Source organism: Penicillium cosmopolitanum, assembly GCF_028827165.1.
Source record: "Penicillium cosmopolitanum strain IBT 29677 chromosome Unknown utg000006l:49.0-5199605.0:1.0-5204138.0, whole genome shotgun sequence".
Classification (NCBI taxonomy): domain Eukaryota; kingdom Fungi; phylum Ascomycota; class Eurotiomycetes; order Eurotiales; family Aspergillaceae; genus Penicillium; species Penicillium cosmopolitanum.
The window spans coordinates 3283548-3301779 of NW_026622676.1; the positions used below are offsets into that span (position 1 = coordinate 3283548).

General features: G+C 49.6%; 6 protein-coding genes across 6 annotated transcripts; 2 read left to right on the plus strand and 4 right to left on the minus strand.

Annotated features, from left to right (window-relative positions):
- Window positions 1-216: 216 nt before the first annotated feature.
- On the plus strand, window positions 217-920 carry N7509_005747 (uncharacterized protein; the record flags this gene model as incomplete). The annotated part of the gene is made up of 2 exons (XM_056630384.1): window positions 217-327; window positions 507-920. The coding sequence occupies 2 exons, from the start codon at window positions 217-219 to the stop codon at window positions 918-920; spliced, it is 525 nt and encodes a 174-aa protein (XP_056489686.1).
- A 2959-nt stretch (window positions 921-3879) lies between these two features.
- N7509_005748 (uncharacterized protein) lies at window positions 3880-6347 on the minus strand (the record flags this gene model as incomplete). The annotated part of the gene is made up of 6 exons (XM_056630385.1): window positions 3880-4990; window positions 5041-5334; window positions 5387-5433; window positions 5496-5792; window positions 5846-6131; window positions 6193-6347. The coding sequence occupies 6 exons, from the start codon at window positions 6345-6347 to the stop codon at window positions 3880-3882; spliced, it is 2190 nt and encodes a 729-aa protein (XP_056489687.1).
- An 847-nt stretch (window positions 6348-7194) lies between these two features.
- On the minus strand, window positions 7195-9184 carry N7509_005749 (putative C2H2 finger and ankyrin domain protein; the record flags this gene model as incomplete). The annotated part of the gene is made up of 2 exons (XM_056630386.1): window positions 7195-9083; window positions 9139-9184. 2 exons carry the CDS (start codon window positions 9182-9184, stop codon window positions 7195-7197), a joined length of 1935 nt encoding a protein of 644 aa, XP_056489688.1.
- An 827-nt stretch (window positions 9185-10011) lies between these two features.
- N7509_005750 (Rieske (2Fe-2S) protein) lies at window positions 10012-10548 on the minus strand (the record flags this gene model as incomplete). Its single annotated transcript, XM_056630387.1, has 2 exons — window positions 10012-10257; window positions 10315-10548. The coding sequence occupies 2 exons, from the start codon at window positions 10546-10548 to the stop codon at window positions 10012-10014; spliced, it is 480 nt and encodes a 159-aa protein (XP_056489689.1).
- Window positions 10549-11938: 1390 nt separating this feature from the next.
- Window positions 11939-16793, plus strand: N7509_005751 (ATP-binding cassette glutathione S-conjugate transporter YCF1; the record flags this gene model as incomplete). Its single annotated transcript, XM_056630388.1, is given in 6 exon segments — window positions 11939-12256; window positions 12346-13740; window positions 13821-16096; window positions 16155-16309; window positions 16374-16488; window positions 16508-16793. 6 exon segments carry the CDS (start codon window positions 11939-11941, stop codon window positions 16791-16793), a joined length of 4545 nt encoding a protein of 1514 aa, XP_056489690.1.
- Window positions 16794-17625: 832 nt separating this feature from the next.
- On the minus strand, window positions 17626-17957 carry N7509_005752 (uncharacterized protein; the record flags this gene model as incomplete). The annotated part of the gene is made up of 2 exons (XM_056630389.1): window positions 17626-17764; window positions 17863-17957. The coding sequence occupies 2 exons, from the start codon at window positions 17955-17957 to the stop codon at window positions 17626-17628; spliced, it is 234 nt and encodes a 77-aa protein (XP_056489691.1).
- Window positions 17958-18232: the final 275 nt, after the last annotated feature.

The following is an 18232-nucleotide window of genomic DNA, read 5'->3' on the forward strand; positions in this document are numbered from 1 at the left end:
CACGAGCAAAGGAGGCCCAGACAAGAGGCCCATGCAAGGGATAAGGTCAAGGAACTCAAGGAATGAGGGACTGAGGAGGCACGCCCTCGCCAGGGAGCACGAGGCAATGAGGCCCCTGAAAGGCCGATCCTTTTTTTTAATTCTTTTTTAATTTTTTCCCTTTTGACAATGAGTGTTCAATGCTTTCTAATTGTGGAGGACCCGTTATGACCCGTAATGACCCGCTCAGGCTTCATCACTCTAGTTGAAGAGGATCGGCAGGCAAACAGTATCATCATGACCGCATGGTCATATCCATTGAGGACTGAGGATTATCGCATCAGCCTAGTGCCCGGGTAACCGGCTGTGGATGCAATATCAATGACAATGACGCGCAGTGGCTGCAGTTGGCCAATGCAATCCTAGTCCGGCCCTCGTGGCTATTGACCACGCTAGCGCAGGGTAATGTATCTGTCGACAATCGCATGATCTCAATTTCAATAAAATTTCCAATTTCCCCTCTACAGGTGCCTCCAATCGGCGACCAAGCGCGGTTTAATAGGCTTCTAGAGGACTTGGACCGCGTCCAGGGTCAGCCTTTCCTTTCTTCATGCCATACCATACCACCCTTCAAGGCTGGCGAGAAGGGTTCCGACCCTGCCATACCAGCCCTCGAGAAGGAGAGGGCAGCCATTCTGATTTCTACCAGGATCCTGATCCCAGTCCTAGTCTTAGTCCTGGGTTCAGGTTCAGGTTCAGGCCCATTCCTCGAGGCTCAAAGAAAAGCGCAGCGCGTCTCCCACGCGTCTGACACGCGTGGCCACGCGCGTGGGAGACGCGGGTCGCGCCGACCAATCAGCGACAACCGTCAGTTGGGACCTTTCCTATTTGGGATATATCTGCAGAGCCACGTGCGTCAGAACATTACTCTGCACGCATGAAGGACGAGTACGTACTCTACTCTATACTCCGTACGGTCCTGGCGATTCTACAGAGAACTCTCAAAATCTACTATAGAAACTATTAAACCTACACCGATGGATCCATCAACCCTTCATCACAAACATGTTGTTCAACAATTAACTACTCGAACCGAATGCTTCGAAACCGTTGGAACTATACAAGCCTTCCTCCCACACTTCCGAGGCTAAGATAGTGATCATTAATCTCCACAAAGATAACCCTTGCGTTCTGCACGGCCCATGCAGAACAATCAGCCTCTTTCTCTGCATTATCCCGCACCGCCTCGGCATCGCCCGTCCTTTGCGGGGTGCAGGCCCGCAGGTGCAGACTGCATCCCGACGGCCCTGCACACCACCATCAAACGTGTGCATTATCATCTCCATACGTGACATGCATAATCAATTCAGTGACAGATCAGTCCAAGTCTTGCTCCGCACATAGCTATTACCAGCAATTTCGCGATTCGCGTCCTAGATAGGGATACTCCGCCCTCTCATCGCACCCTCAAGGGCGGTCCTTTTTCCACTCTACCACCCATTCAACCCCAGTGGCAGGTCTGAATCAAGAGAAGCCCTCTTGCACCGCATCTCTACTACCCCAAATGCGCCCCTCTACCCCTCCATCCCTCACCCAGTATCCCAGCCTCCAACCAGAATCCAATCTGACGCAAGGGATTCCAAACTCAGATACGACTATTCCTCACCACCGCAATTGATAGGTGCAAACTAGATTAATCTCAACAAACTAACCAGGCACAAACAGATCAAGGATCTATATCCAAACATCGTGCCCTGCAAGTCAACTTTAGCCTTTGGCTTTGCCTTGGCTGTACAGACAACCCTTAGCTTCACCTCGAAGTGACCCTGCAGGTGTCCCGGTCCGATCCTGCACGACCAAATGCAAGACATCTCCCTGTCCACAACGGGCGCTAATGCAGATCATATCCAGAACTTTGATACCCTTCGTGCGCACCTGTGGCTGGGATCGATCCCTCGTTGCCCCTCCAACCGGGCTTAGCTAGGGCTTTGATACTCCTTTGCCAGGGAGTGTCTACGAAGTCTCACAATTTTCCTCTGAGAGCTCCGGTTTGGGGGCTTTTGCTTCTTGGCGTCTGCTTCTGATTCGGTCTTGTGCTGGCTATGTCTTATATTCTATCCAGGATTGAGAAGAGAAAATCGCGATCGATTTGGGCGGCGGGTGGGTGAATCGTCGAGTTAACGACGACAATCAATGAGACTTTGGCTCTGGTACTCGACTACTCTATCATGTTGTTGAGTATTGAATCAAAGCTTTTTTTTTTCTAGAATCTGACAAAAATCATTGGATCAATGCTCTTCCAAATATGAATGGGTTTCCGCGGATCATTTGTGGTTCTATACAGTTTCCACACCTGCACGAAAAAGCCAAGGGTAATTTCAGTCCAAACCTTTCTGTCCCATCAACAAATCACCAGCAAATTCAGATCAATTACTAATGACCACAGCCATTGACCTAATTGATGAGTATCATAATATCCCACCCGGCCCATAAAAGTCCTCTAGAAATCAGCTCCCCCTCCCCCCCAAGACCCAGGTTAAGACATCACAGCCAAATGACCCACCAACGACCCTTGAAGGTGAGACCTCATCGACCGAGTGGACCATCCTCACCCATCCCCAACTAAGACACAAAAGACAGACACGGTCTCCCTTGACTTTTCCAAGCCCAGTGCCGGCCCCGGCCCACCTTGCCCTGTGTCACAAGGTGTGCCCTTCGCCGCCCTGTTCAGTGGCCACCCCATCGAATCACAGACATCTAGGGGCAAGACATCGATCAATTCCCACCTGAACAGTCCATCCCCAGTCTCTCTGACAATGACCAGCCAATAGATTGTATCCGCACTCCTTCAGCTTAATGCAATTCAGCGTGTGATCGGGAAAGCACCTCGCAAGCTAACCCGGGACTTATCCCACCCTCGTCCTCGAAGGGCTGTTCCGGGTAAGGTCGTGTCCGTCGCCACTGTGGATAAGTCCCAATCTACTATCGATTGCCGCGAGTCCTTGCTCGTCGTCGTTGTTGGTGGAGTTCTCTGCGTGAGTAATATTCATTCATTCGCCTCGGACGGTTGCGTGACTGGAGCTGATTCTCCCTCCTCCCTCCTCCGCACGAGAATTCAGCCAGACAGACCCTTCTTTCGATATCCTGGTCCCGGTTTCGATGAGGGGATGGTGTCCCTTTAAGGGGTCTTGCCACCGACTGTTATTGTTTTGATTTATTGATTCCCTTGACACCCTAGCAACCTGGTGAGACATGGGTCAATTATTGGTTTGGGATTCAGAGACAGGAGTGACTGACTCCTTCGTTCTGGTAGTGGTGGCTCGTAGTGATGTTGCTGAGTTGGCCTTTTTGGTTTCGAAGAACGACTCTTGCATTCTTCTCCGAGGATCAACATATGGTGTGGCGCATTTTGGCCTCGCAATGCGCTTGGTGAGGCTGTTACTGAAAGACATTTTAACATAACATTTTACCTGCGATAAACATTTAGCTCATATTTCGAGACGGTGGACCTGCATAGAGTTGTCCGAGTCGATCAAAAAAGCGTTCAGCGGGGAGACTTTGCCTTGATGGTATTCAACGCCTTTGATCCAAATAGTTGGCGGCTGCACATATCTCGTTTCAAAAACGCGCCAAATACTAATTGGGATGGATTTAATTTTCAAAAGCACCAACATTGGGTGATTTCTATTCTTGATGTCTTTGCAAAGGCAGGCAAACTTCTTGAAATTGTGAGTTTGTGGTATTAGATATTAGATTAACATGATCTTGTAAGTTTCTTTGATATCTGGCATAAGATACCATTTATCTTCTACTTCCTCATACACCTCCAGATTAAGATATCAGCATCGCCCGATAAAATGTAAGCATAGGTATCGGCTTGTCACGCTTGTCGTGTGGATATTATTCCTCATCCACACAGCGGCGACGCACTAAGACATCGCGATAATACTCTCGACATCTCGACCGTAAATATACCGTCTTTTTTTTTCCAGTAAATGGGTTGTGGAACTCCTCGTAGACTTCCTCTCGCTTTATAAACTGCTTTTCATCATATCTAGGGACCTGGTTTTGAATGGACTGAATCTTAGATTCTGAGGGTGAGCGGTCACAGCGAGTACCGGCTGGTAGCCACCCAGGCTGGTTCATTGACTGATTGATTGCTTCCGAATCTTCTCCAGGTTGCTCTTTCTGTAGGTATTTCTTCGTTAGAGAAACAGTCTCGCGTGACTTCAGTCCAATCTCGTCTTTGACTTGGAATTTTGCCATTTTGAAGGCAGTCTCCAAGTATCGGTCTTCAAGCTCTTGATCAATCTCACGCCGCTTAGGTCCGTGAAAGATAGACTTCTTGTATCGCTTCGTAGGCGACTCATCAATCTCTTGTTTCAGATTCCGTACGTCATCGGGGTCCTTGGGAATCGGTTTCTCGCGGAAGGCAGTGAACTGATTTCCCTTGAAGGTCCTTGCATCAAACCGGAAAACGCTGGTCAGGGTGGGGGATTCGAGAGCTGATATGCTTGCTGCAGAAACAACATCGTATGAAGATTCGGAAATATGATCAACTGAAGGAGGTCGACAAATTGGGACAGGTTCATTTCTGAAGACGGGCTCCTGAGTAGAGGGTTGAGAATGGCCCAGGTAATTGATTTTTGTTTGTAGATCGACAATGATTGACTCATCTCGCCGTGGCACCCAGTCTTGGATGGCCCGCTGGTATAGCTTGTCGAGCATCGGTTGGTACCTTTGGTTTGTAAACCAACCATGTTGCAATGCCTGTTTGACATCCATGCGTTCGATCTCGTCCAGAATGAGCAAGCGGTATATAAAATCCGTGGCTTCTTCGCTAGCCCCCAGCGATATAAGTTCATCCTCCAGGATGTCGAGTTCGTCCTGGCCGAAGCGTCTTCCTTCATCGAACGGGCTGTATCCAGCAACGAGGACCGTCGTCACACATCCAAGCGACCATAAATCGATGGCCTTCGTGTATCCGCGGTTGTTCGATCGGCAAACTTCACTTTTAAAACGATCAGTATAAGTCTTCGTAGAAATGAGGGCAATGCTTACGGAGCGCAGTACTCAAGGGTGCCGACGACAGTTGTTGTTCGCTTCGCTGATTTACCGATCACTTTTGCACAGCCGAAATCAGTCAAGACAACCCTGGTTCCGACTTTGAGAGAGGTCAGCATAATGTTGTCTGGCTTGATATCCCTGTGTATAATGTTCTGATCGTGTAGGTATTCCACCGCGAGCAGAACCTGGCGAGTGATTGCAGCCGCCGTGAGATCTTCAAGTCGCCCTCCTTTGTACTTGATGAACGAGAAAAGATCTCCTCCCGAGAGAAGCTCCGAAATGATGTACCTAAAATGGTCAGGCAAGCAATTTTTGTTCTCGGGTCAATCCTGAAACTGACATTGTGTTGTCCGACCGAAAGGCCTTCTCGAGAGTGATGATGTTTGGCTGCGCGACGATTTAGAATCTGGCGACGACAATGAACATCGAATCTGATGGTGAGGACTCACATGAGACAAATTTGCCAGTATTATTGCCTCTCGCTGGTTGCGTTCCAGTCTATCATTCATCATTCTGTCCAACCCGGCTTTTCGGGGCTTGGTGAGCTTGAGCGAAACACTGTTGAAAAATTTGGAGTCCTGGTCCTGGTGTTCCTCCTCGTTGTCGGAGTCGTGGGCCCTAGCCTTGAGGTTGATCATCTTGCAGGCAAACTGCCTTCCTGTGCCTTCTTGGACAGACATATGGACTCGACCGTAGGCACCGAAGCCCAGAACTCGGGGGGTCACAAGGTATTGGTGTCGGAATTGCTGGAATCATGATTAGATAAATTTCGATCAGATAACCCGATATAGAGGCTGACTTGAATCTCGTTCATTTGGATATCACTAAAGCATCGGTCACTAACACAGGTCGCCGAGTTGAATCGAATAGAAATGTCGCGAGTAATCGAAAGCACGTCGTCTTGGCGGAGGAGAAAACCGCCATTTCCGATACCCATGAGGTGACCGTTTAGCAAAGTCCCATTCCGAGACAAGTCTTCGGCATACACTAGTGGAGCCACATCGTACGACACGTCCTGGTCGAAGATAATGGTGTAGATTCGAATGTGGGTGTTTGAGACGTAGGGATCGGGAATCTCGTACTGGCTATAATGGGAAAATGTGTTGGAATTAAGCGACATGAGAGAATTGAGAAGGCTGTACTCACCAGAGGCGTGCACTTCGACCAATCATGATCTCTTCGTTGCTGTATATCTCAAATTGATCGCTGACCTGCTGAGTTTTCGCGTTCAAGCGAACGAAGGTGCCTACCCGAGTACCTCTATCTCTCGGTGAAGAGTGGTAAGCAGATGGTCGGTCCATGGTTGAATATGATAGATAAAGGTGACGAGTTGATCTTCATGTGTTGTAAATTAAAAAAGCAGAGCTCAGGTGGATGCAGAGGTTGAGGAGAGAGGAAAGGTTGAGTGAGGAAGTGATTGAGTGAGTGGGTGAAGTGGGAAGGAACAGGATTGGGATAGGAGGGTGACTTCCTAACCTTAAACGTTGGGCGGATTACGTTGGCAATTGGAAGCTTACCTTATGTAGTACTAGTAGTACTGTGAGCTACTAGTAAGTAGTATTAGTTGTGAATACTAGGTAAGAAATTGTGAATAGCTGGTGCCTTCCATAGAATGCCAGGGTTGCAACAACCGCAATGTATCTCGTCATCGCCGTACTCTGGATTCATTCTGCATTTATATTACGGTATTTAAGCTTATATAGTATTCAAATAGAGTAGAATTTAGTCTCTGCAGTATTTATAGGAATTTCCTCAAGCTGCCTTACGTGTAAATGGTAGTACATCTAGCAACACAAAAGGAGAGGATGTCTGTAGAACAAAGCAATGCATGCTGCAGGGCAAACCCCAAGACATTCAAGTTGCAGGTGATTTATTTTCTTTCGCTATGGTGAATGAGGAACTATTTATGGTTTGGACTATGTGTTTTGCCTTGCTACCGTGACTGCCAGTAGCACTGGCAGGCACTCTTCCGAGACTCGGACATAAATACTAGTACTAGTATTAGTCCCTATAAACCAAAACAAACTTCAAGAAGTTGTGCGAAAGTATACGTTCATGGCTCATCAAAATTCCTATGCAATAATTCTAAGGATATTCATGCAGACACAACGCTAGAAAAACGACTCTAAATGAGTATGAAAAACCGATCTAATTGTTTTGCATCCGCCGGAAACGCTCTTCGGCTGCTCTGGCTCTCCGCTCTCGCTCTAATCGCATCCTCATCTCTGGAGTCATCCCTCGAGTCTCTTCGTCGCGTTTCTCCGCACCGGTTTTCTCCACTGCTCCTAGGGCCCGACCACCCTTGCTGGCCCTTTGGTGTGCTTCTCTCTCGGCATCTTCTTTCTTCAGTCGCTCCAAATCTAATTTTCGACGACTAGTCTCCTCCTCTTCAGCGGCCTTCTTCTCCCGTTCGGCCCTACTATCTGCATCTGTCTTTGATACCGCAGATGGCACCTTTGCCATGGCCCAGTCCCATTTCGATTCACCTAGCTCGTGACGGGAAATACGGAAGGCATCACGCGTCGGGCGGTCTCCGGCCAATTCAAACGGTGTACGTCCTTCGCCGTTGGCAATTGTCGGGTCTGCTCCAGCCCTTGTGAGGAGGGCAGCAACAACCGCCGGAGCGTCTAGGTTGGCAGCAAGGTGAAGAGGGGTCGGAGAACGGAAGTTCTGGGTTGAGTCGGCAGGTGTGAAAGTAAATGACGAAGGAATGGAGTTGTTTGAGAGGTAAGACATTAAAGCGGGGACCTTGGAGCGACGAATCAAGGCCTGGACTTGCGAGGTATGTAACAAGGCCTCTTCTTCCTCCTTGGATAGTTTTGGCTTTTGTGGCTGCGGACGTGGCGTCGAGGGCTTCGATTCTTCCTTCTTCTTCGCCTCGGCTGCGGCTGCGGCAGCAGCCAGTGCGGCCTCGTCAATTTCACTGACCTTTACGCGGGTCAACTCCTTGAAACATCTCATAAGCTCTCCTTGCGTGGCCCGGCGAGTGTTGAAGGGGAACCCTCTCAGTCGTGGGTCATTCTGCTTGAGAACGTGGTTGTCGTACTTCTCGAAGAGAATTCTCTTATTCGTCTTTCCTGTGGCGCGGATGAATAGCAGTTCCGAGCTGTCAATCATCTCTTTCCAGTCCGCAAGTAGCTCTCGAATATCCTTCTCAAGAGCTGCTTCATTGTATCGACGCAAACTGGAACCGGCAGAGTGGGCAGCTCCCCGTGACGCATCGCTAGCAGATTGAGAGCCACCCTGTTTGCGTCGAGTGGTATAGCGATGGAAGGTCTTGTGCGCAATTACTCTGGCTTGTCTTTCCTCCACTCCGCCTTGTTTGCGGTGGATCTCGGGGGCGAGGGAAACCAGCATTGCGGCAAAATGACCACCGCCAATCATACACATGAAGATGTGAGGACTAGAGTCTGGGGGGCTCTGTTGAGCCTGTGCCTTATTTGTGCGCGCCTTGATGGGAGCCAATTGCTTTCTCCGTAGGGTGTCCACCAAATGGCCAGGCTCATCTTGTTCAATATTGGAGAAAATCGCCCGGTAGACGCCCAGTGACTTGTTGGATGGGAGACCGGAACTGGACAGCCAGAAAAGCGGTTGTTTCGCTGTCCCTCCTTGCACGGTATTTGTTGCCTCTTCGGGTGACCCGGAGAGCTTCGCTTGTCGTTTCAGCAGGGCCGTGAGTGTTGTGTCGGTGCCGCCCTCGGCTTCATCATCGTCTGACTCTGAAGACTCTGATCCGGATATAGACTCGTCCAGCTCCCCCACAGCTTTAACAAATTGAGCCTCATCGAGGGGTGCATTGCCCCTCAGTTGGGTCTTGATGTTATATCGGTGGTGGTCAGATCTGACATGACCTCGTTGCTCCTCCACATTTCGGTAGGTGACGTTGCAGAGGGAGCATAATGTCGAAGATGCGATCGCGGATTCTTGCGCCGCAAGCTCAGGGTCTTCGGGAGTGGGTTCGGGGGTCTTCTCAGCGATCTCTTGGGTTCCGGTTTTTGTGGTCAAAGTTGAAAGAAGCTCCTGTGGGAGATCATATACTGCAAGCAGCAGATTAGTGAAAGAACACAAGCAGAGCGTGGTAGAGATGCGCACCATAGAGAGGTCTCTTAAGGAGCTCCTCGACGCGAGGATCCGCCATGGCTGGTAAAGTGTGGAATGTACAGAGTATGCGTGAGTGTAAACCCCTCCAATATGACGATGGTCTCTTTTACTGCCGGGCGGGGAGCTGCTTTTATGCGCAGGTGGGGCCGCCTCAATGCGGTCCCCGCGGCTCAGCCTCTTCCATTTGACTCATACTGCCTCAGCCCCGTTCATTTACGAGGCGATAACTTGAATGCGATCCATATACTCGGAATGATTCATAGTGATCATGATCACTCAGCTAAGGGCAGGCAAAAGGTTGCTTCCTCCGTGAGACTTCATAGTTCATACTAGTCTCTCGACCATTTCAAGCAAGATGACAAATTAGAAAATAAAGAATAGCATGGACACTCAGACTTGTAAACATGCGTCATTCAAGCTATCCATCTTGTCTACGATAGACTCGGATCGGTATTTCAACTAGTTTATGGAATCACAATCTACCAGTACTTCCAGCGTCCCCACCGTATCTTCCAGCTCCAAATAATATGAGCGAAGTAGTTCAAGGATCACTTTATAGATCTTGCAAATAGACACCTCACAGATTGCTATTACATGGAGGATTTTATCTTCTGCATGGACACAGCGCATTCTTGCCTATGCACATTCTTGGTCCTGTACTAGACTATCATACTATCATCAGCAATGCTCAACCCGGAACCGCAGTGGACTCACCTATATGATATCCTTGTTCATTTTTTAGCCTCGGCCTTGAGCCACCGATCTGACATCTTGCTTTGAAACACGCTAGTGTGACATGCATGACAAGCTGGCTTTCTATCATCGTGGAGCTCCTAATTCGTGCAATTGTTTTATGCTCTGCACTCAGGTCTGTGGTGGTCTTCGGACCCACACCTCCTTGTCTGTACTGCCAGGGATCTCATCGGTTTCAAGCGATGGGGGGTCCCGCAACTCAATGTCCCATAAACTAAGTTTGTGGCTACCTCGGTCTCCCTTTCCAGTGAAGAGGTCAAACCTCCAGCCATGTCTAAAGCATCTAATTCCAGCACCGAGGTCTTCAATATCGAAAACGTTGCCTTGTTTTAACGGAAATGCAGAATGGGGACATTGCTGACGCAAGGTTAGCCTTCATTCTGAGAAAGGGCTGGTTGTAAGTATCGGACAGACATTATCGATTGCGTGTAGAAATCCCTTATACTTGAACACAAGTACTTGGTCACTGAGATCTGAAAAGCGATTTCCTCGCGATTTCTCGGGATCATCTGTCTTGGGAATACTGAGCGTCTTGCATCCAGACAAAACCCGGCAGCCTTTTTCATCCTGGCCAATGTCTCGGAAAGCAGACACGGGACCAACTAAATGCCAATCCTCTGGTTTATTTTGTTCCTTCGAGATCTCCATCGTGCACGCATGAAGCGTTATGCTCTTTCTCTATGTGATCGGATATTAATAGCCCGGATCGGCGAATGCTTCTATAGCCGAGCTGGTCGGTCGGCAAGCCACCGATTTCCGAGATTGGACCACGCATTTCACCACAGTGAACTTTGAAGATATAGATTAAAGAGACAATATATCAAGATAAAGACATCCCCCTCAGGTCGAAATTTGTTTTTAAGTCAAGCAATGCTGGAGAATTCGGCCAAAACTATCAACGACTTTGCCATCGCCCACTTCGCCCGCTGAGAGGCCCCTTCCTCATCTCTCGATGATGGTAGAAAGCCAGGGGTTTCCTGATCAAGTGAATTAATGAAGGAGATTTGAAGCTAACTCTCGCAACAATAATTCTATCCTTGCCAGGGGGAGTAGCCATCCAGTAAACAGAATCGGTGAGGCGGTGAAGTGACTTGCAGTGTACCAATCTACCTGGGCATGACTAGGAATTCGATTCCAAGGTTCACAGCGATAATAAATTCCAAAGGCGATGGTCTGTCCGATAACTAGTACTATGTTACAAAACATGTTTGTCTCACGCTTGTTATAAGAACGTGGTCGACGCGACTTGAAACACGTGAATGTCTCGAGATGGCGTCATCCCTGCCGCATGGCCGCCATCTGGCTTTCCCGGGTTTCGGTTGGATGAGCTGGTCAGGCAAGCATTCCAAGGTTACTAGCGCGGTAAAATGAAGCTTGGCAGAGAGGTTCTCTGATGAAGCGTGAAAGGGGGGTGTTGGTGAAAAACGACTCAGAAGTAAAGCCTGGAGTGGCCTTGGAAACTGCGTAGAAAAAGTAAAGTGATGTGGGTCTATACATATATATTGGCACCTGGGGCAGTTTTATATAGTACCAAGCAAACCAATTACTGTCAAAACCTTCACCGAAGATACTTATTTTTCTATCGCATACTACAACTCGATTAAACTCAACTAAAGAACTAAGATCGACCAATAGCAAGAGCCTAAATGAAGATGATGAATTGGGGGATCTGATTTGATGCCGTTTGCATAGTATCACCATCACGTGACTTGGGATACCAGATGCGGGTTCGGAGTCCGCTTTTTGGACTCATCGGTGATAGTATTGTTCAGGTTCATTCCAGCTGCTTTCAATAACAGAAGAATGGATTCCTAGCACCAAGTCAAAACTGTCCCGACCCATTCAAACAGTGGAACCAACTGGTGGGGCGTCCGCCCGGATTTACGCATTTTGGAAAGCGTCAGAAGTTCGGCTTTTAGTAAGCAGCCTGGAAAGCTCTCCGACACCGCCGCCTCCTCTCTTCTTCCCTTAAGTTGAAGTTCTTCTGGTTCCTGAACTACAAGGTCAAACAGGGCGTCTGTTGTCGCATGACTGCAAGATGTTAGATGGCAATTCCCAGGTGCCCCTGGGGGTTTCCTACCCAGGGAACCATTCGCAGTCGCAGTCTCAGTCACACCTGGACTCGGCTTTAAGTTTCCAACATCATCCACACCCGCAACATGCCTTCTGCAGCGATGCTGAGGGCTGGGGTCCGTTGAGCCCACTGGGCTTCCACCTCACTCCGTGCTTTATAGATGCGATCGTGGCCCTTGTCGCTATTTGGGGCACACTGGGCGGCGCAGGCGCGCTCTATCTCCTACTGAAGAAGCGTATTCCCCAACCTGTCTCGAAGAATTGGCACTTCTATGCCAAGCTGGTATGTCGATCCCCACAGAGCTTCACCCGGGCTGCCATCTCGGGAAAATACATGAAACTGCATGTACTAATCATTCTTCATTTCTATAGGCTGTCCTCGCCGCACTCCTCTTCGTCACGGCCCTTCAAACAGCCGTGCAAGCCGAAACCCAGCCGAAGACCTTTTTTGCCGACTTCCGTTTCTGGTCCTCGCTCCTCACGTTTGCCTCCTTGGGCGTCATCTTTGCGGTGCAATATTATGAGCATTGGCGGAGTCGCCAGCCTAACGGCGTGGTTCTCTTTTACTGGCTCTTCTTCAATATCGCCTATGCGATCAAGCTGCATTCCCTCGTCGACCGGAAGGATTATGTGGACCAGCTCCCATACTTTGTCTGCATCAACATCAGTCTAGGACTTGGGCTGCTAGAGTTTATTCTGGAATACTTTATCGCCAAAAAGAAGAGTGCGTACGATGCCCTTGGCGACGAGGATGAATGCCCTTACAACTACGCGGATATTTTCTCAGTTCTCACCTTCGGTTGGATGACACCGCTGATGAAGTTTGGATATGAAAATTACCTTACCCAGGATGACCTTTGGAACCTTCGTCGCCGAGACGCTACTCGTGCTACTCTCGATAGCCTAAGCCAGGCATGGGAGGAGGAACTCGACAAGAAGAAGCCGTCCCTGTGGATCGCTCTCTTCAAGGCATTCGGTGGTCCATACATCCGTGGTACAATCATTAAATCGGCTAGCGACATGCTTGCCTTTGTTCAGCCGCAGCTTCTTCGTTATTTGATCGCTTTCATTGATTCATACCGACGCCCGGATCCACAACCGGTCATCCGAGGCGTTGCGATCGCACTGGCAATGTTTTTCGTGTCCGTCTGTCAGACCAGCTGTCTCCACCAGTACTTCCAACGTGCTTTCGATACAGGCATGCGCGTCAAGTCGTCTCTGACTGCTTTGATCTATTCGAAGGCCCTCCGTCTCTCCAGCGAAGGTCGTGCCACCAAGACTACTGGCGACATCGTCAATCACATGGCCGTGGATCAGCAGCGACTCGCTGACCTCACCCAATTTGGTACACAGTTGTTATCTGCCCCCTTTCAAATCGTCCTCTGTATGCTGTCACTCTACCAGCTTGTCGGGCCAAGCATGTTTGCTGGTGTCGGTGTTATGATTCTCATGATCCCACTGAACGGTGTCATCGCTAGAATGATGAAGAAGCTCCAGATCAAGCAGATGAAGAACAAGGATTCGCGTACTCGCCTGATGACTGAAATCTTGAACAATATTAAGAGCATCAAGCTCTATGCCTGGAACACTGCATTCATGAACAAGCTCAGTCACATTCGAAATGATCTTGAACTGAACACACTCCGCAAGATTGGTGCGACCCAGTCTATTGCAAACTTCACTTGGCAGTCTACCCCCTTTCTTGTGTCCTGCTCGACCTTCACCGTCTTTGTCCTTACCAGTGACAAGCCCCTGACCACCGAGATCGTCTTCCCTGCCCTGACTCTATTCAACCTACTCACATTCCCCTGTCGATCTTACCGATGGTCATTACCTCTGTAATTGAGTCAACCGTGGCTGTGCAACGTCTCGTGGATTATTTTACCGCAGAGGAACTGCAGACCGAGTCTGTCGTTTTCCAGGACCCTGTCGAACATACTGGTGACGAGTCAGTCCGCGTTCGTGATGCTTCATGGACTTGGAACCGTCATAGCGGAGTCCCGGTCCTCGAAAATATCGATTTGAGCGCCCGCAAAGGTGAGCTTAGCTGCATCGTTGGCCGTGTCGGCGCAGGAAAGTCTTCCCTGCTCCAAGCACTTCTGGGAGAACTTTGGAAGAACCATGGTGAAGTTGTTGTGCGTGGACGTGTCGCGTACGTCGCCCAGGCACCCTGGGTGATGAATGCTAGTGTTCGTGAGAACATTGTATTTGGTCACCGATGGGACCCAGCCTTCTACGAACTGACGGTCGAGGCCTGTGCTTTGATCGATGACTTTAAGATCATGCCCGATGGTGATCAGACAGAAGTCGGAGAGCGTGGTATCTCACTCTCTGGAGGACAGAAGGCACGTTTGACACTCGCAAGAGCAGTATATGCACGTGCCGATATCTACCTCCTAGACGATGTTCTTTCTGCCGTGGATCAGCACGTCGGTCGCCACATCATCAACAAGGTTCTCGGTAGCTCTGGTATTTTGGCTGGAAAGACAAGAATCTTGGCTACCAACGCTATCACCGTCCTCAAAGAAGCGGACTTCATTGGCCTGCTGCGTGACAAGACTATCATTGAAAAGGGTACATATGAACAACTGATGGCAATGAAGGGCGAAATCTCCAATCTTGTGAAGACCAACCTTGCCGAATCAGACGACGAACGCTCTGATGCATCCGACGATGATCTGGCCAGCCCTGGAAACTCCGAGTCTACTGCTGTGCTTGATGATGAAGAGGACCCCGACAGTGAAGAACTCGAGCAGCCGGGCTCTCTCGTCCCCATTAAGAGTGGGCGTAGTCCCCAGCGCAAGGCTAGCCATGTTACTCTGCGGCGAGCCAGTACTGCAACCTGGCAGGGCCCACGTCGCAAGCTGGGAGATGAAGAAAACATTCTCAAGAGCAAGCAGACCCAAGAGACCTCTCAACAAGGCAAAGTTAAATGGAGCGTCTACGGAGAATACGCCAAGAATAGCAACATTGTGGCGGTCTCGTTCTACTTGCTGGCTCTTCTGCTTTCGCAAACCGCCCAAGTACTTGGAAACTTCTGGCTGAAGAGCTGGACGGAAGCTAACGAGGCACATGGCGCAAATGCTAGTGTCGGCAAGTTCATTGGTGTCTATCTAGCCTTTGGTCTGGGCTCGTCTCTCCTCGTCATCGTCCAAAACTTGATTCTCTGGATTTTCTGCTCCATCGAGGCTTCTCGCAAACTCCACGAGCGCATGGCTTTTGCCATTTTCCGCTCTCCTATGAGCTTCTTCGAGACAACCCCATCAGGTCGCATCCTGAACAGATTCTCTAGCGATGTGTACCGTGTCGATGAGGTCCTTGCGCGTACCTTTAACATGCTCTTCGCCAACGCTGCTCGCGCCGTTTTCACCATGACTGTCATTTGTACATCGACCCCAGCTTTCTTGCTATTCGTTCTCCCTCTGGGCTGGGTCTATCTCAGTTATCAAAAATACTACTTGCGAACTTCTCGTGAGTTGAAGCGTCTGGACAGTGTCACTCGAAGCCCCATCTTTGCCCATTTTCAGGAATCGCTCGGTGGTATTTGTACTATCCGTGCCTACAAACAGGAAAACCGCTTTGCCCTTGAGAACGAATGGCGCATGGATGCCAACTTGCGTGCTTACTTCCCATCTATCAGTGCAAACAGATGGCTGGCCGTGAGGCTGGAATTCATTGGTTCCATCATCATCCTGGCCTCCGCTGGACTTGCCATTCTCTCCGTTGCAAGTGGCAGCGGCATCACCGCGGGTATGGTCGGTTTGGCCATGTCATATGCTCTTCAAATCACACAGTCCTTGAACTGGATCGTTCGCCAAACTGTTGAGGTCGAGACCAATATCGTGTCTGTTGAGCGAGTGCTGGAGTATGCGAACCTTCCTAGCGAGGCCCCTGAAGTTATCTTCAAGCGTCGTCCTGCCATCGGCTGGCCTGCTCAGGGTTCTGTCTCCTTCAAGAACTACAGCACCCGCTATCGCGAGGGCCTTGACCTGGTCCTCAAGGACATCACCCTCGACATCAAACCCCATGAAAAGATTGGAGTTGTCGGACGAACTGGTGCTGGAAAGAGTTCTCTCACTCTGGCTCTGTTCCGAATCATCGAGGCAACCAGTGGCAGCATTGAGTAAGTTTTGATTCGTGGATCATATTATATCTAAGGTCTTTAACTGACGTGTATATAGCATTGACGGGCTTGATGTTTCGAAGACTGGCCTCTTCGACCTCCGCGGTCGCCTAGCTATCATCCCTCAGGACCCTGCCATGTTTGAGGGTACTCTGCGCGACAACCTGGACCCCCGACACGTTCATGATGACACAGAGCTCTGGAGCGTACTAGGTATGGATATATTACTGTTCTACCCGATATTTCCAATGGAGCAATACTAACTGCATTATCATAGACCATGCCAAGCTCAAGGAGCACGTCGCCCAGATGGATGGCCAGCTCGACACTCAAATCCAAGAAGGTGGCTCCAACCTGAGTCAAGGCCAGCGCCAGCTGGTTTCTTCTCGCCCGTGCTTTGCTCACACCAAGCAATATCCTGGTTTTGGACGAGGCGACCGCGGCAGTGGACGTGGAGACAGATGCACTGCTGCAGCGCACGTTACGCAGCAGCATCTTCCAGGACCGTACTATCATCACCATTGCGCATCGTATCAACACGATCATTGATTCCGATCGCATTATTGTCTTGGACAAGGGCCGTGTTGCTGAATTCGACACTCCCGCTGAATTAGTGAAGCGCGGTGGCCGCTTCTACGACCTCGCGAAGGAGGCAGGCCTGTTGGACAGCGATGGCATCGCAGGCTCCTCTCAATAACGACAAGCATACCGGGGTTTGACTAGCACTGATTAAGTTCACGCGTCATGTGGCAATGGGTCTTCAGCTAGCCTGTTCACACCTACGCACCCAAGGAGGCGTCAAGCCTTCGTAATCTGAATGGCTCGGGGAGCCCGGGCCTGATCTGGACCACTCGGTCCGATCGCTAAGTCAGTCTACATTCCGAGTGTCCAATCACATACTGCCTGCATGGGTCATGTTTCTTGTCTGCTTGTCTTGTCCATTTCCGACCGCATTGAGAGGTCCTGCGTGTGGCGCAGGCTGTTTGTGCATGGATGACCAATTTGCTCCAATACGGGAAGGCGCTTCTTCGAATGCAATACCCCGGTCATCTCATCCTCGCACACCCTTGACAGGGGCAAGAGTTGCAGCAAACATGGCCCAAAGATTTCTGAAAAATTTACGCAAGACAAACAACCCCATTCAGCCCCCCTCCGTAGCCATCCTGTGTTTCAATTATCTTGCGCCTTCAATGCAACATGATCGAATGCGACTGATTGGCTTGACAACTCGCTTGGTCAGAAAAGTGCTTTGTCATTCCCCTGCCCCTTTTGTTATTGGAACCGATATTGCGGTCCTTGTACAGCGTTATTTTGCTTTGTTTCATGTTTTTGTACTTTGTGCATACACCACCCCTGAAGCACATATGGGAGAAGAGAAGAAAAATTTCGATCAGTTTGTCGGTGTCCAGAGGATGACAACAACAAAACGTTAGTTGCATATACAGAATGACATAATTCCAATTGGCGCCTTGCAAATCCAGTTTCGCCAGCGTTTCTTGCAGTAGTGTCGAGGACCAAACATGGCGGTGTCAATTTGATATCAAAGCCTTGAAGGATTTTCTTCCATCAGCGTCAACTAGCTGGGCATATTTGGGGTCGGTTGTAGCGGTGAACAATCCCTGCCACCTGGCCGCCCGCCACGGCGCCTGCAGTCCAACAGAGGTGATACTAGACTAAGTACAAAGCACCCATGCAGAGACATGAAAAATTTTCAACTCATGAAGTTTCTGCGGGGAAGTTTGGAGCGAGTTCACACCCGAACTCACCATACCTGCAGCGATTCCCACACAGTCCAGACATGGCTATCTGCAACCGCCACCAGAAGTTCCACCTTTCCTTCAAAGCTCGAGCCAGCGTTCATGTTCTAAGAATAAATCCGGAAAGCACTTACAATTCTCGCCGATGATGGCTTGAGTATAGTGGCTATGTATGTTATTACGGGGAAATAATTCTGCCTATACGCAATCAATAGTGGCAAACGACATCCCTTGCCGGAGGCTACGTATCTGCGTAGTATCTGCGGACGGAGTCCTTCCACGCGACGAAATATGCACTGAATTGTAAGCACACACATATTCGTATATGTGCAATATAGGTGCCATTACTAGTAGCAGGTAGTGAATATGCAGGAGCCAG